This window comes from Panthera leo, chromosome C1, assembly GCF_018350215.1.
Source record: "Panthera leo isolate Ple1 chromosome C1, P.leo_Ple1_pat1.1, whole genome shotgun sequence".
Taxonomy (NCBI): domain Eukaryota; kingdom Metazoa; phylum Chordata; class Mammalia; order Carnivora; family Felidae; genus Panthera; species Panthera leo.
In genome coordinates, this window is record NC_056686.1 from 58,395,935 (window position 1) to 58,414,682 (window position 18,748).

Below are 18,748 nucleotides of genomic sequence, written 5' to 3' on the forward strand. Positions count from 1 at the left end.
TACTTGGCCTCAGAAATTTCCAGTAGACTAATGAGTACTCTTGTTCTAATTTTTTTTTTTTTTTTGCTCAGATTTGGACTTTAAGATTTTCAACCTCCCATTCCATACAAACCAAAGGGTTAAGTGTTAGTCATAGAGAGTATGACCTGAACTTTGTCTTCAAAATGTGTGGTAATAGCTCTATGATTGGGGTACTACAGACTGGCATGAACTCAGAAAAAACACAGGCCAACAAAGAGACATTTGCCCAGAGTTGGATTGCTTTTTGATAAAAATCATTTTCAGATTAAATAAAGCTGCTACGGCTCTGTACACAGACCAAATATGCAAAAATCCCATAAAAGACAGAGTTTGGTAAATTAGTTCTTTCTTACCAAGGCAAGTGTCTGGAAGTGTGAACTTAAGAGGAATTATCACAGACTTTAAAGGTCTTGGGAGAAATGGGCTCATTCTCTTTAGATAGCCTTTTGAGAGACATACAACCCCAGGGCCTCTTATCAAGAGCAAAATAAGGATTGGAGGCATCAATAGAAAGATGATACTTTCTAAGAAATTGTACCTCCTTATTTGTGAATAGGTTTATGCGATTATGGAAGTGGATCAGGGCCCATGGTGATCCAGGCATTGTTGTAGTGGTAGCACCACATTTTTGTGCAGTCAGACACAAACTGGCATTCTAGTGCCTGCCACTTTGGGAAATGCCCGAACGATGCCTTTCAGATCCAAGATCCCACAGATGGCCTTGTCCTGCAAACCCTCAGATCCATTGCCATGTGTCTCAATGGTCATGGCCCTTGCCCTAAAGCAGAGGTTCTCATCTGGGAGCAATTAGTGTATTTGGCAATGTCTGATTTCTGATTGTCACAGCTAGAAAAGTATTCCTAGTATCTAGTGGGTAGAGGGCAGGGATACTGCTAAACACCCTGCAATGCACAGGACAGCCCCCAAAACAAAGAATTATTTGGTCCAATGTGCTGAGAGGCTGAGGTGGAGAAATCCTGTCATAAGCTCATGCCACTTTTGCCCATTCTGAGAGGAAGTTATAGACTTATGCTCTATTTAGACCTATACTACTCACAGGGCCACTAGAATTTAGTTAGTTTGAATGCTTTGGAAATTGCAATTTGGGGCAAAATGCCCTCCCCTTCCCAACTAACATCAACTCCTTTCTCCAAAACACAGGTTAAATGTCATCTCCTACAGGAAATGATTTCCTATTTTAGCATCACCTCCCTCTTATGCTTACTCTAATAGCAGCTCTGATCAAATTATTTCCTATTTCTCTACTATATTATAAACTCATTGATAGCTGATTTTTCAGAAAAAAAATCCTTGTGTCTTAACACCTACCAGAATTCTTGGCACATAACTGGTACAACAACAAACATGTGTTGAAGGAAGGAATAAGCCCAGAGGACTGGCTTGGATTCTGAGTACCCAATCTCCAAACTGGGTTTATTCAAAACTGTTATGGTGAACACAACAACCTCCAAGGATATCTAAGGATGTCTGACCCCATGTCTGACTGGTCAATGACTCATTTTATGGCATGAGGTTCTACACTGTGATGGTTTAATTTCTGGTGGTTAATTTCTTGATTAACAGAAGGTAACAGAGTAAAGACTATAGAGACCATAAGACCTGGTTGGAAGCCTAGGACCCCCTGGGAGAAATCATGGACAGAGCTCTCCCTAAATACCTTTCCTAAGAGGAAGGAAGGCAAATCTGATGCGCTACGTTTATGAGTTTGGCTTAACAGCCTATATTCCACAGAACATCTCCCTTCACTCAAGAAGGATGAGGTGATTGACCTGAATTAGCACATAGCACAGGGGCAGCCCAACATTTGTTTCTACCAATAATCAGCTGACACCAATACCCAGGTACAAATCTATCAAAGGGTCTGACTACAAAGACAATTCTTTGGTTGACTATGTGTAGATTACCCTAGAATACACACAAAAAGGGGATGAACTAAATTGAGAATAATTTATAAATATGCTTTTGTATTAAAGACAAAAAATCTGGGATTATAACATGAATGGATATCATGTTGAAAGTGGGAAAAGAGCACCTCAGATCTACAGTAAATCAATGATACTCTGTACTGTACGTGATTATGGAATATAAAACAAAATGGTATAATCATCCAGTTAGCATAATGCTGTTGCATATTACATTGTGCTTTTATTTGACAAAGCACATCAAATAGGATTTCAGAAAAACACTTAACACAATTATAAATAAAATATTCCTGACATGAGTTGGCATCAGGAAAAAAAGACAGGAACATTTCAGAACATTCAACTTTATTTTTCATTGACAAACACAACATAAAAAACATACATTTATTAAATACACAGACTAACTATGACTTGAATGCCATCAAAACTTTGATGTAGTTTTCATAGTATGTTTTACTCTCCACAATACTGAATACCAGCCTTTAAAATATACTGGAAGATATGTTTAACTATACTTAGGTATCTCCAAAAAAACTTTACACAGAGATGACAAAAGTATATGTTCCCACTTTACCAAGTGTGTAGGGATAGGATGCTGAGTAGGACAGATGGAGAAACATATGCTTTCTATGCTGAGCTTCCCATTATGATTAAAAGTGCCAATGATTTCAGTTCTTACTTAAATATACCACATAAGTAGTACTTATACTCATTTATTGTAAACAGATGAAGATAATCAGTGCCTATTTTTAATTTGTTTGTGTAAAGAAATGTTCAACTTTATCTGTACATGAACATTTGGTAAAAGAGGGAGAAAATAAAATATTTCATATATTTATATGAATAAATATGTATAAATATATTTCATATGTATATATATATACATGAAAGGAAGAGAATTTAGCTGTCAGTGATGACTTAAGTGAACTGAACACCTGTTCTTACAGAAAAGAACACTGGCCATCTTTGCTTTGTCTCACTGACACTCAACTGTATGAAGATAAATGCAGTCCCTTCCTTTCGTTGATTCTGAGGAATGGACTAAAAGAATGAAGGATTTTAACAAGTTGGAAATGTATGTTTCCTCCATGTCTTTCCTTACGTTCTCTACCCCACCTCCATCCTTCCCTACTCCACAAAAGTACCTTTTCAGTAGTCAAAAGAACACTGGAGTATAAGTCATGTGCATTTTTCTCTGCCTAACATTGCAGCTTTTATTTCTACACAAACTGAAAACGTATCGAGAAACTATTTTTAAAAAACTATTAAAGTTTGGTGATTGGCTGCCTTTTGTCTAGATATCTGATTCACTTTAATTTAAAAGGCCAACATACTTTGTTTCTAAAGCAATTGACAAAGGAATTTAAGAGCTGCACTTATGAAAATAACTTTAGAGGTAGAATCATCTCCCAAATGTTCAAAAAGCTTGAAAAATCTGATTTTGTTTCTCATGATGATCTCTCTCCTTCCTACCTTTACTCCCATAATAACATTTTTCCATCAAAACAGACTTAGTAAAAAAGAGACTCAGATCCATTTCATGTATTAGGGCAGAAGCATACTAAAAGTACACACCTGTTCTCTGTCCTCTTAAAAACAATCCCAGTTTTACCAACAGTAAATATCTGTTACATTCCTTCTGCTGAGAAAATGAATAAACTGGAGGCAAGGCTTAGGGTGACAGTCTCATTCTTAATGAAAAAATATATAATCCAGTAAATATTTGAGTTGTTGAGAATATGCAGCTCATTGATTTAAAACTTATGAAAATCAAATAATTTTCATTCTCAATGAAGAAAATGAGAGACATATAAATGAATATGGTTTGTATCTGATTGAATTGTTTTTCTAGAGAATCAAAATATACTCAGCTTATGGTATCATAATGTAATGGTTTACAATTCACCTTGTATGAATTATAAACCTTTAAATAGAATCTTTGTTTAAGGAATTATAAAATAGAGAATATATAAAGTAAAAATGCTGTTTTATTTCATTCCTTAAAAGAGTAGAGAACAGGGACAGTGAGAAAGGACGTGTTAAGTAGTGTGGAGTGAAGATATCTTTCCATCTGACTTTAAAATGAATTGTTGATCTCCTTGTGAGACAAAAATTCTTTGATTCTAGACTTGTTCAAGTCTTTCAGAGATAGGCATAGTCTCAGTTTTCTCTTTTTTCACTTTGAGAGTAAGGCCACCCTGCACTATTCTTTTTACTTTCTTCAGTTTTATTCAAGGTGGACTCAATCCAAAAGAGGCATTCAGGGAGGACATGTGAAAGGTTTTACTTGATCACTGTAGATACGAATTCCTTGTAACATCGAAACTGAAACTTTTTGGGTAGGAGTAATTCAGCTGAATATGAACTTTCTCATGAAATTAGTATCCATGTAAATGCCAACATAATGGAGTTTTAATTTTACAATTTCCCCCAATTCTCTGTTTCATGCTTCAGTAATCACTGCCTGTTCGTTAGAATAGAATACTGAGCTGATACAGTTTTTAACAAATGTGCATGTGAGCTTTAGGCTGATTCTCAAAGTTTGTAAATTGGCTCTATCAAAACCTATGTTAGGAAACATCACAGCTATGTACCACCTCTTATGAGAATTTTATTGCAACTCAGAAAACAGTCCTCTGGACGTAGCCACAGTATTAAAGAGTCTTCATTTTTTAAAATGATATAATCTCATTCATTGAATAATTCTGCACTTTTATTTAAACCTCAATTTTAGCAGACTTTGAGAAATATGCAAGCACAAAACCAGCAAGAAACAGCATCACTGCATATTTGGCATGATTGATCATCTGAACGTTTCACATGGGTAAATCGTAGAAATTTTAGTTTTTCCACATTAAACTTTTATCTGTTCGTACGAATAATTACTCTGTAGTCTTTCTGTGTCACTCATCTTCTGGTATTCTGTTTATCTCAAGAAAAGCTTTCAAGGTTAAAGGATTAAAAAATAAACAGGCAATATATATGCCTACAGTTTCAAAGATCAGAATGTTTCTACTTTATGTCTCTGGTTTAATCCCAATACCAAAGAACTATTAAGTGATTGTTGACATGGGGAGATTGAAAGTTAATCACAAATTAGGAGGCAAAAACAACAAAAATATAAAAAGTATCAATAAATAAAAGGTCTAATTCACATGAAAATCTATTATTAGAATATTGCCACAGATTGACCACCTTTTAAAAATAGTGATTTGTCAGAGTTTCTAGTCAGTCCATTACTCAACATCAACATGGCCCCGGGGTCTCTTTCAGCTAACTTTTACATGAGCTTACTCAATTCTATTCTATAACGTGGTCAAGAGATCTTTTATGCAATAAAGAAGTGTTAAGTAGAAATATATGTTCACTTTTTGATTCATAGCCATTTAAATCTGTCACAATTAAACACAGTTACTTAGAATATCTTGAGATACAGCATTACGTAAATTTCATAAATATTAACACATTTTGTTTCCTCCATTTAAATAATTTTAAGATATCCACCACACTAATTTTATCTGAAAAGTAAAATGTTCTTACCGGATAGCATGCCATCATTTTCTTCTACAACACAGAATACTGTATAAACTCATCGTTTAGAAAATCAGCACTGCTTTATAAAATCTACAATAGACGATTTTACATATATTTCTACATTGCACTCAGTCACTTCTTCCCATGTGGTTTCCTAGACCTCTATTATTTTTAACCAATATTGTCAAGTTAGGAATTGTCACAATTTATGCACACATTTTCTTTTCCTGCTCAGATATATATATATATATAGATCAATTAAGTATATGAGAATGAATTTAAAGGTCAATAAACTTAAATTTGGAAACAGAGGTTTTTCTACAGTGACTTTAGATGCCTGCTTCCTAACCACATCTAGGGCCTTTGCACACATCTCTGAAATCTAATCTCAACTACCATCCAAAGGCTGAAATCATTTGGGACTTACATTTCTTATCTGGTTTTCTCTGGATGAACAAATGGTTGCCTAGATAACAAAAACACACCACTTATGTAATTTTTCCTTCTCTACTTCCTTTGCAACCTTGTTCAAAAGCTGCCATTTGTCCACTCCTACCATGTGTCGCTGGGAAGATATTTATTTTGTCATTAAGGATAAGTTTGAGGCTGTTTTGTCTTTATGTATTTCTGTGCTTTGAAGAAAAGTGATATTTCTTTGACAGTAATCTCCATTACCATTTGGAAGTATCGGTCTCTTAAATTATTAACACAAATAAAGCACTTTGTTGTACAGCAACATGATACTACACATTTGAAGATAAATTCATATTTCTGTAATTAAATAGGCAGAGATCATTCACTTTATCAGTTTTATGGACTGTAATGGCATGAAGCACTTCAATCATATGGCAGGTGCCTCACCGATATGCACTGAGTTTTGGCAGACATTTATTCATTCATTCACTGAATACATTCTGAACGCTTTCTATGTTTCAAGTGTTGGACTAGGTGCTGGAAGGAATAACCCAATGACACTCATACCAGTTAAATTCATTCTGTGTGTGTGTGCGTGTGTGTGTGTGTGTGTGTGTGTGTGTGTATCTGATTATAACCCAGGACCAGAGGACCATTCAAGAGGTAAAGCTTCTTTACTATAAGGTCATTTAAGTGCACTTTTTTTTCTTGAAAGAGGAGGTAGTTTTGTCTAATTCTTCATGAGGTGACCTGTGGGAAACCCAATTCTATACCATAGAGAGATTTTACAATGGGGCTTTAGTATTAGGTTATTTATCATCATTTTTTCTAAAACATAGGCAGTACAACTGCCATGAATTACATAGGCACTCTCAGCAGATCTTGTTTCTCACTCAGCTTAACACTTTGCTTTAAATTGATTATTCCTGATTGACCTGGGATGGTTTACATATTAACCTAATGCATATATTGTACCTGTTGAAATCAATTCTTCTCAAATGCCTACTAAACACAGGGGAAAAAGTAGTACTATAAAGAAGTATAAAATAAATTTTAATCTTTTTTAACTAGGAATACAATAAGGTAAGCTGTAAATTAAGATCTTCATGAGAAAATGTTAATGAGTTTGCAAAATGAATGCTCCAAAGAAAACAAAGAGCATTTTGTGCGGGTCCAAATTAAAAGATTATTGTGTTTGTTGGGGAGATTCTTTTTTTTAAGTGCAACTCTCAAAACTTAACGTAATGATCTACTTGTGCCAAAAATATATCAACCTTAGCCATCAAGGTTTGTACACATGTAGACTATAAGAAAAATATATTAATAATAAATATTTAGGTAAAGAGGAACAGAGAAAGTGCTGTGAGGGGTCAACCTTATTAATTTTCTTATTCTATAAATAGGCCAAATTATTTATGGAACCTTCAAAATATTTATTGGTCTTAGAATCAGAGTTAGTATTTAGATATTCCAAAAGACTAGAGAATACTTTTGGTGGAAAAATCAAGGAAGATAATTAAGCACAGTACCTATATTTAGTTCTCCAATCAGTTCTTAAATAGCATTTTGAAAAACTACTACATTGACTCTCAAGATCAGATTCATGAATCTTATCCAGGCTTGTAGGAATTAAAAACGTATTAAAAAAGAAGAACATTTAGTATTTGGATAGTCACAAATCCCACCATATTTGAAATAAATGGAATTGGCTGTCATTTAGATAATGAGTAAACCTAATTACCAATACAACCAAAACTTAAACTTTATACGTTCAGCAGATAATTTATAGATTGAGCAATATTTACATCAGTACCACCAAATATTGTATACATTATATGTTTTTATCCTAATGCAACTTTTTAAAAAATATACGGGGAAAAGAGTGACATGGAGAGAAAGAAAGAGAATACAGAAGACCAAGGTCTTTGAACAAAAGCAAATCTTTGCCTATCTTTGACGATCTATGCATTCAATCCCCCAAGTACTCAGTATACTGGAATATTAACTTTTCCTATCCCATCCCCACCACAGACCAAGATCATTTATAAAAAATGTGTTCATCTCATAAATAATCACATATTCAGCTACAAATGGCAGAGACCCAAAAACATTAGACTGTCACTAATATATTTTCCTTTGTTTGTATTTCAATACTTTTGGCACACAGGGGGATTATCTATGCTTCTGAGACCATTTAGCCTTATATCAAAATTCTCCTTCAATGCATAAATGGTGGCATGCCAGAGATGCCTAAATTCACAGTAAGGTTTAGGGCTATTTGTTGCCAAAAGCTGTGAACATGCAAGTTGATTACGTGTTCTCTTTCATGCTCCTGTCTGTATTATTTCATTGGATAATGAGATAGGCTGCCCTTTCTGTCCATCATTAGAGCAGCTGGAGACAGCATTTGCTACCTGGCAAAACTTTCGAAGAAGGATCTTTCTTAGCAGCAGATAAACCCAAGGATCCAAGATCTGGTTCAGTGAAGCCAGGCGAACAGCTATTAAGAAGAAGTTGCATTCTTTCAGCTTTTCAGTGTGTGTCTTGCAGTGCTCAACAGATGTCTGATTGAAGATCATTTTCAACATCATTATCTAAGAAAGAGGGACAAATAATTGTTCCAAAGATTAACAAAGTCACATGTATCTCCTCTGCACAATACTTTGCACATAGCTTACAGCAAATTGGTTGTTGGACTGAAATGATTAATTCAGGAAAAATTTGTATTCACGGGACACAGCCCTGAATGAATACAAGACATTCCTACAGATTTCCCCTCATTTTTGGCATTTGACCTAATGCAGCATTTTAAAAAGTACATGTTCTCAGGATCTTGATCCTTGGTATTTAAGAAGCTTGAAATCTCAAAAACACATCTCAAAATTAGCCAAAGTCATCTGTCTTGATGCAGAAAGTACCAATGGGTTGACACCCTAACGAAAGCCAACACTTCAACAAACCAAAACAAATTTACTCTTAAACTTCAGTAGTCCAAACTGAAGCAAATTACAGAAAAAAAAAAAAAAAAGTAGAAGCAAGAAAGGAGGAAATAATACTTATTCTTAGCATTTTCTGAATCCATACAATTTGCCAGGACTCCATCAAGTTCTTTATATGCATTTAATAAAAAATTAAGAGAGATAGCATTACAGTTTCCTTTTTACAGTTGCTGCCAAGGTTTAATGATGTAAAATGGCTGAGCCAGACTTCAACGAGGTTTCCTAATACCACTTGACCTATAGGGCTTTGTTTTTTTTATCTCTCCCTTCTCACCATATACACACACTGGAATGTAAACTTCCGGAAGGCAGGATTTGGGACTATTGTTTTCCCCACTAATATATTGCCAGTACCTAAACCAATACTTAATAAACAGTGCTCAATAAATATTTGTGAATAAATAGGTAATATGACATATATATGAATATAATATTATATGACATATATCATATAAATATATTTATATATGAATGAATAGATATTTGTGATTTCCATAGAAGAGAAAAGAATGAAGGTTCATATACCTCTGAAAAGATATTCAAGCTCATTAATAATCAGAAAAGTGCAAATTATGAGAAAATAAGAACCATTTTACACCCACTAGTTTGACAAAAATGAAAAAATGAGACTTTCCCAAATGTTAGTATGGATGTGGAGAAATGAGGACGCTTTTACACACCATTATCTGGAAAAGTGAACTGGAACACCCACTGTGGAAAATAAAGGCACTGAAGAGGATGAGACAAACGAAAGATTTGAAGAATCTTGTTTCCTGAAGAAACAAGCACTATTTCCTCTGCTACCTGCAAGCAATCCTACTCCTAGGGATATACCATCCTGAATTCCTGCCCCGGGAGTTGTGCATAGGACTGTTCATTACAGTGTTATTCACAACAGCAAAAAACAAACAAACAAACAAACAAACGAACAAACAAAACACAGAAACAACCCAAACACAGGTTCACATTAGCAGACAAAGAAAGGTGCTGACTTTATAACTGGCTCCTGAATTCATCTTTCTAATTGTGCTGCACGACTCTTAAGCACTTGAAATGTGGCCAGGACAAACTGAGATGTTGGAATATGTAATGATTTTATAATGAAATGATAACATTTTGATATATTGTGTCAAATAAAATGTATTATTAAAATCAACATTACTTTTTTTTTACTTTTTAAAAATGTCACTACTAGAAAATTTAAAATTATATATGAGGCTTTCATTTGTTGCTCACAGTCCATTCTATTGGACCCAAGGTTTCTTGTGAAGCCCACACTCATTTGGATGTCTGTCCCTAGGTCATATATCTCAAATTGAGGTCAACATCTCTGAACATCTAAAACACTCTGGACCACAAACCCACAATCCCAGCAATGGCACCTGCTCCCTTATACAGTCATGTCAGTTTTCTTCAAATCTTTCCTTTGTCTCATCCTCTTCAGTGCCTTTTGCTCTTGTTCCAATCTCATCCTACTTCAGCTCCTTCTGTCATCTGAACTATGGTAACAATAGACACCCAGATGGTGCATACAAATGTCAGCACATGACAGATTCATCATCTTAACTAAATTCTAGCTCCGATCAAACCCGCACCTGCTATAAAAACTTCAACTTGGTCTAAGTGGACAAATTTGACCCACAGATTCTTAAACCAATCACTGGCAAAAGAGACAGAAACTTCCAGGTTTTGTTTAGGACAAATTCATCCCCTGGGGCTTACATCATGGTCCTTGACCACATTACCACCTAATACCTGAGCAAATTATGGTGATATAAGCAAATAAGAACAGGGGAATGGGTAGACAACCCACAGATAGTCATATATTCTTACTCTGTAATTTCTTTCAAAGGATTTGTTTCCAAGGGATTTATACAATAAAAGCAAAAACAGCTGTATAAATAAGTCAATATTTAGCGAAGCATTATCTATATTAGTAAGAAACTAAACACATAAATTTCTAACATCAGGAGTAAAGTTTAATAAAATATTATTTGTATACTAGTATATGTAAGAATTAGGTGAAAACAGAATATAAAGTAGATTATGTATATAAAGCTATATTGTTATTATAATTAAATTCTGTGAAATACATAGACTTGTGGAAGGCAATGGAATTATTACTATTAAGCAATAATTTACCATTAAATAATTATTAAATTATTTTAAAAGTTGTATGTACATAAAAGCATTTCAAACAATTTATGAAATTCTTTTAAAGGAAGTTGATGATAACTGCCTTCATTAATAAGCACGAATTATTATACACCAATTTTTTTTTTAAATAAGTAAATCTATGTCAGTGTCTTCTGATGCTGGCTCATAGTCTTGTGAACTGAACACTACCTCTCACTGCATACACACATGTCCCCCAAAGATATCTATGTCCCAGTTCCTAGAACCTGCAAATATGTTTTCACACATGACAAAAGGACTTTGCAGATGTGATTCATGATAAGGGTCTTGAGATGGGGAGATTCTCCGGGATTACCTGGGTGTGTTCAGTGTAATCACACGGTCCTTAAAATCTGAGAATTTTATCCAGCTGTGGGGAGAGGGAGATGTGTGTACAGAGAATTGTCAGTGAGATACAACATTGCCAGTTTTGAACATAGAGGAAGGGAGCCATGAGGTGAGTTAAGGAATGGGGATGGCTTCTAGAAACTGAAAAAGGTAAGGACATAATTCTCCGAGCTCCTTAAGAGCTTCTAGAAAGGAATGGAGCCCAATGGACACCTTGAGAGTAACCCAGTAAGACTCATGTCAGGGTTCTAACATACAGAATTGTAAGAGAAGTCGGTCTTGTTTTAAGCCCCTAAGTTTATATTAATTTGTTAGAGTACTGCAGTAGAAAACTAATACACCCACAGAGTGAGCTCTCAAAAGAGGTGGAGAAGGGATGGGGAGGAAGTTGCTTGAAAATGATTTACTGTCTCTGATAGATAAAACATCTCAGCAAGCTTGTTTACTTTGTTCACTTTTATTAGGAAACTTTTTTTTAACATAAAGTAAAAGTAAACTTCATTCTAACTCTTATTTAAATTACCTCAATTTCTAAGACTGTAACATGTAAAAATGAATTCTTGTTATTCTATCAGATTTCAATGTGTTTGATTAAAAGGGATAAAATTTTATTTTCAATTAGGTTGCTTTTAAGAAAAACATACATCTATTATTTCTTTTTTCTCCCTTTATAAACTACTGGAAAGGTTACATCTAGCTCTTTTAACCCCTCACCTCATCCAATAATTAAATATATTTGACCACCTACCATCTTTCAGGAAGTTCTCTGGGCCTGATCTAGAATGATCTAGAAACTCATTTCAATTACATTTTCATTTTTTCAAATATAAAATAAAATATATTTTAATATAAAATAGAAATTGTCCAACTTCTTATAATCAGGAAAATTTACAAAATTACTCATTAAAGTGGGATTTCAGTCATTTTACACAGCCCTCCTTGATTATTTTAAGTTTTTATGGGGCTTAAAAATATAAATTATTATTAGACTATTATAGGTTTCATATGCCTTATATTGGTTAGTCCCCTGTAATTTCCCTTAATTTACTACGGACAATTCAGTGATTATGAAATTATGAAACCAAGCTCTGTAAGCAATAGCTGGCGCATGGGGAGAGACACTCCAGCTTTTCCCAGAAATCATGAGATGCGCAATATGACAATAACTACAATTAGGGACAGAAAGCATGATACTGTCATTTCCAAATGGCAGCAGGGATGGAAGTAGGACTCCCAAATCCATCTTATTTTGAACACAAATGCAAATTAGCATCCATCTGTTGATTTCCCTGTATTTCAGGAGCTAAACAGTGATTACAATTTTTGCAAATATTTTTCAGACATTCAGACTTTGGAAGAAAACCTTTGGCATGAATATGTAGATTTCTAGTACAATTCATTTTTCCTATCAGTCCAATTCAATTCCTTACAAGGAAAAAGGGACAAATAAAAACCAGGGTGCTTAGACAGCACAGAGTCTACTTTTTTTGGCAAATGCATGGATAATCTGCAAGATTGCTCTGTCTGAACAGCCTCTTGTAATGATCTGGTCAAGGGAGTGGTTAAGACTAATTCTGGGGGCCCTGAGAGCAGCTTTTCTGCCAGCATCTTCCCCAGGCTCCACGTGACTCTCCCAGGCTTCTTGCATCTCCCCGTTTATCAGCAGGAATAGAGCGCTCTTTTTGTGCCCGCAATAACCAGAAACCCAACTATATCAGCATCCCCTAATTTCTCCATCCCTGCCTAGGGTCAAGGGCAACTGCTTTGCTCCATCTAAACAAAAAAAGTCTCTTTCCCAGTGATAATGACCTTTTCAATGTGTAAAGCACTAACCAAGGAGACGGTTTTTAATATGCTGCATTTGGATTTTGTTTTATTGAAGCAGGATTTATAACTACATGTTTAAAAATCTTTGGTACTTCACTGCTTGATTCAAAAATGCCTTGGGTTATAGGTCATAAATATCTATTGAAGATGATAAATGAGTAAACCCAGAAAAATTAACTTGTAGGGGAGGGAATAAAATTGTGTGAGAGAACTTTCCTCACAGCCAATTTTTATCTATGATGTTTTGTTTTCCATAATCCTCTGTTGTTAGGCTATGGAGGATAACCTGCTCTACTGGAAATTCCCTCTATCGTTTAATAAATGTACTACGTTATAATACAGTGAAACCTGTCTGGGCCCTTTAAATCACTTAATTACATAATTTGAAGGATTATCATGGGAAGAAGCTTCACTAGAGACTTAAGAAATAATTGCAGACTTTCCAGTCTGGTTACAACTCTGTTCTCCAGTTGCCAAATCACCTCAGCATTCTAGACTCTACTGTTTCAGAAGTTTCTCCTACCTTATCTAATCTGAAAACTGAAAACAAAGAGCTCATAAATGTTTAAAAAGTTACTAGAAGTCATGTTATTGCATCTTTACTATTATGTAATTTTATAAAATTCTTCAAAATAATGACAAATGAAGAATCAGAAGAAATAAATTCTACTGCTGGCCTGGCCACCATGTGTGATTTTAGGCAAGCCATTTACTCTCTATGCTTTAATAAACTCACTAGGAAACCAAAGGGCTGGCCTGGAAGGCATCTTCCATATACCTCCATGGTTAAGTTTTTTCTTAGCAGTTCTGCGGCAGAGCTGGAACATGAATAAGGAGTTAATGTGAAGAAGAAAAGAAGCCAAAAGGTAAAATATGTAAACAAAAGATAAAATTACTCTTCAGGAAAACCCCAAATGTGTCTTTTGGAAAACAGCGGAGAGAGGAAAATTACAAAGTTAGAAAATGGACAACTGGATAGTACAAGGAACCAGATTCATAAAGCTTTAGGGGAAGATTTTTTTAGAAGTAACTGACTTTGTCAAACACTGACCAGGAGTTAGAGACCCGCCATGAATCTGACTCAGCTCTGTGTCTAGGTTGGGGACCAGTTAACTAACTTTGGGTCTTAAGTTCTCCCTTCTCTAAAACATGATTAATATATGCTTGCTGAAGATCTTCTCCATCTAGTAGTGCAGTTGCAAAAATTAAAATGAGATGAGAATAATTAAGGTCTTTGATTTATAATGAATACCTCTTCCCAAGCCCCACGCTATTGCACTATTGCATATGCTTCCAGAAGAGAATCCTCTGACGATCAGGGATAGAAGAAGAGTGGATGCTTGAGGAATACTAGGAAATGAATGCATTATCTGTATGTCTGCTTTCCTTACATTTCTACCTGAGTGGTTTTTTTTTTTTTTTTTTTTTTGAAAGAAAAAAATTTGAACTTCAAAGGTGTTTGGTAATGCAGAACCATTAACAAATCACTGCACAGGAAGACCTCCAAATCTTTTTTTTTTTTTTTTTTTTGGCATGAAACACGTGATGGTGGTGTCTTAGGGTTCAGAGGCCAAACACAGGCATGGGGCAATAAGGGATAGAGGGTGGGGGAGACCTCCAAATCTTAAAGAAGCCTGCATTCTGTCACCACTTTATTTGGTACCTAAGAATTACCATTTCCTGTCAAGTTGCATGAATTGTAAATTCTGTGTGATTTGGGTCAGTATAGCCCATTGCATATGTTATGTCTAGATAAATACCTTTCTATTAGAACAGTAAAAAACATGTCGGTAACTAAGTATTCAAATTCTGGCTGAAAAGGGAAAAGTAAACTCTGCACTAAAAGTATGTATTCCTTAGATTATGGATGATAAATTAACTTTGTGATACACATGTCAGAAGAGCTACCTTCATTACATTTCAAACCTTTACATCTCAGTTGTCAAGAGAAAAGTCTAGAAAATGTCTTTGTCAAGGTTTTAAAAACATTCATCCTTGCAAATATTTAGATCTAAAACAGTTTCCTTTTTTCTGCCAAAATACAGTGTTGCATTTAAACCCAGAATTGCTGAGTCCTATTACCCACTCAGAGAACCACAGTATTAATGACAATTATAGTGGTGTATGGTGATAGTACCTATACTTGTAGTGAGCACAGCATAACATATAAACTTGTCTAATCACTATGGTGTACATCTGGAACTAATGCAACATTGTGTGTCAACCCTACTAAAATTTTTTAAACAGCAGTCAACTGATTAAAGAAGGAATCAGAGACGTGGACTAAATTTTGTGTGCAGGGATATTTACCTCATAAGAAAATTAGGAAAACTTAAAAGGCCAACAGTAAGGCACAGTTTAAAGTCTGTGATATCCACTGATTTGCATACTATATATGAGATATGCATAATACATATGTATTTCAATGCTGCCATTTAAAATGCTGTTTTTGAAAAAAATGTAATAATGAGGAAATATTCAGGATGTTAAAAGTAAAAACAAATGTTTATTACATAGTATAATCGAATTTTCAAAACATCTCCAAGTGGTGGGGTGCCTGGGTGGCTCAGTCAGTTAAGCGTCCAACTTTGGCTCAGGTCATGAGCTTATGGTCCATGAGTTCGAGCCCCATGTCGGGCTCTGACAGCTCAGAGCCTGGATTCTGCTTCAGATTCTGTGTCTCCCTCTCTCTCTGCCCCTCCCTCACTTAGGCTCTGTCTCTCAAAAATGAATAAATGTTTAACTAAAAATAAAAGTATAACAAAAATATCTCCAGGTGGGAATTACGGAGATTTATATTTTCTTCTCTATTTTTTTCTTTGTTTTCCAAAGTCTCTGCAATAAATGTGTTATTTGCACACTCGCAAAAGAAAAGCATTGAATTTAGAGTAGTTGGTAGCTTCTGTATAAATAATAACATATTAAATAATTTATTGATAAGATGTTAGTGTCATAATCCATCCTGGAACCACCACATGGTCATTTCAGTTTGAATTCTTAGGTAGTCGATATGTGCATAATTTAACAACCAATAGGTAAACAGTGTGACACTCTATAATTGATCAAAACATTTAACTTAATCATCAAATTCATTACGGCTTATTAGAGAGAATGTGATGTTTAGTGGTCAATTACTGGCTTCTGTGATTCATGGGCAGTACATGTAAACATATCCCTCCTTGTGCCACACAGCCTGTATGCAATGCAGGCTGACTGTGGTTCTAACCTGATATGATAAATTCTCATTTAACTTTATTTCATGTCAAAATGACACTGTCTTCTCGATCCATGCTGTGAGAGCACTTCATCTCACAGGGTATCCACAGAGACACATCTTGTATGTGGGATGGACACTGGGTGAATATGGACATATTGGGGTCTCTCTGAATTCATGGTCCCCAAACTTATTTCACTCCCTAGTCACCTCTCTCTCTCTCTCTCTCTCATTCTCCACAGTGAATGAGAATAATTCTGTGATACAGAATCATTCACACATCTTCCACTGTCCTTCACCTCACAGAGGAAACAGCTCTTTGGGGGCCTTTCACCTTCTTGCCATCAAGTTCAGCATCTTTTGCTAACCATTCCTCCTTTCCTCTTGTTCAAAGAGAAGAGGTGTTCCATCTCCTACCTAAGACTAACGTTCTATCTGTGCCCCGGATCTTATCCATCATGAATGTCAAAGACCTTACTTTTTCAATTATCTCCTTCTTCTTTACCTTTAACTTTTGGCTTTTTCCCAGTATCATATTAACATATCTAAATTTCTCCTACCTTGAGAAAATAAAACCTTCTGCAGAATTCTCACATCCCTGCACATACTGCTGAAGTTACAGTTGAACTTCTCAAAAGAGTGTCTATCTTCCTTACGTTTATTCTTAAACCTATAATAGCCTGGCCTTAGTGCCCACAAATACTCAAGAAGCACTGTTCCCAAGGCTACCACCAAGGCTTCAAAATCCACCAGACACTTACAAGTCTTTCTTGAAACACTCTCTTCTCTAAGATTCAGGTGCCCAAATGTACTGGTTGGCATTTCCCAAATATGCCCAAATATTCAAGTTGCCATTTGAGTTGATTTGATTTTCTTACTTATTTTCCTGCTACCTCTCTGGGTGATCCTTTGCAGTCTCTTTTATGGCTCCCGTTTCCCTACCCATCCTGAAAATGTTAGCATTTTTGGGTCTTATCTTAAATAATGGGAGGCTGCCTCCTCTTCTTGCTGTGCATAAACTCAGTGGGTGACCTCTTCTACCCCGATGACTTCAGAATCCATCTATGCGCTACAGGCTATACCTCTTCTCTGAGCTCCAGACCGATTAATTTATCTGCCTGTAGCACAGCTCTGCCTAGACGTCTTACTTCAAACTCAACAGGCTCAAAAGTAATATTATTATCTTCTTCAAAGCTGCTTCTCCACCAATCTTCCTTATTTCAGTGAACCCAATTCCCTAAAACAGAAACCTAAGAGTTATCCGTGATTCATCTCGATTCATTCCTATCTGCTTCTCCCTCCATTCCACCTCATTATCCATATTCCTTACATCCAATCACAAAGTCTCCCATTAACTTCCTAATATTTGTTTAATCTTTCACTTCTTTCATCTTCATTCCTATTGACCCTAAACCCAGACCACCACCATCTCCTGTCTGAACTACCATAAAAGTCTATTACAGGATTTGTTAGCTTCCATTCCGAGTCCCTCCATCCTGCTTACACAGGATACTCCTAAAACGGGAATGTTACTGCTATTTCCCTTTGAAAAGTTCTGCAATAGCAAAGTCTGAAGTCTTTTAATGAACGTGCAAGGCCCATCACCACTCAGCCCCTGTTGAGCTCACATCACCACTCTGTACCCTCACATTTATATTCCAATCATCTTGAACCTCTTTGAGTTCTTTAAAAGGGCCAGTCCCTCTTGCTTCTGTACTTTTACAATATGGACCCCCAGGTCCTTCAACTGCCATTCCCATCTTTACTTGCCCAGTCCCAATTTATTTTTTTGTGTAGGCTTGAAATGTCAATTTATTTGGTGTCTCCCTTGACAAAAGCCCAGGAGAAAAGTTTTAATATGGACTCCCCAAATTCTCTACTTGCTTTATCACCACTAAACATTTCGTATTGTTGCTTGTTTTTAATTATCAGTCTCTCTTAATACATTAACATTATTACAAGAGCAGGGATTATTTCTGTCCTTTTAGGTTTACCTGAGGAAGCAGCTAACACAGAATACATTACAGTGTATATTCATAAATAATTTTGAATTAACCAATGAATGAATGGTAGGACGAGTACCCCCTACCCATATGGGGGTACAGGATTTTAGAGTTTTTATCTAATGTACAAATCCACCAATATCTATCCTATTCAAGACTTTGGTCTTGTTTTTGTTGTTGTTGTTGTTGTTGTTGTTGTGTTTCTGCTATTATAATTACTCAGAATAACAGCTTCAATTTAGGTGCTAAAGGACTTTAGGTACATACATC

The 18,748-nt window shown here is 35.5% G+C and overlaps 1 protein-coding gene across 10 annotated transcripts in view; it reads right to left on the reverse strand.

Moving 5' to 3' along the window:
* PTGER3 (prostaglandin E receptor 3) overlaps positions 1-18,748 on the reverse strand; it is a 182,954-nt gene that overhangs the window by 141,929 nt on the left and 22,277 nt on the right. For 9 of the 10 annotated variants that reach the window (XM_042952152.1, XM_042952155.1, XM_042952151.1 and 6 more), the window contains exon 2: positions 8,327-8,506. In XM_042952152.1, the coding sequence (XP_042808086.1) occupies positions 8,327-8,506 (180 nt within the window). Of the gene's footprint in view, positions 1-2,895; positions 3,096-8,307; positions 8,507-18,748 lie in introns of those variants that run through there. The other variant, XM_042952159.1, reaches the window with a different exon arrangement.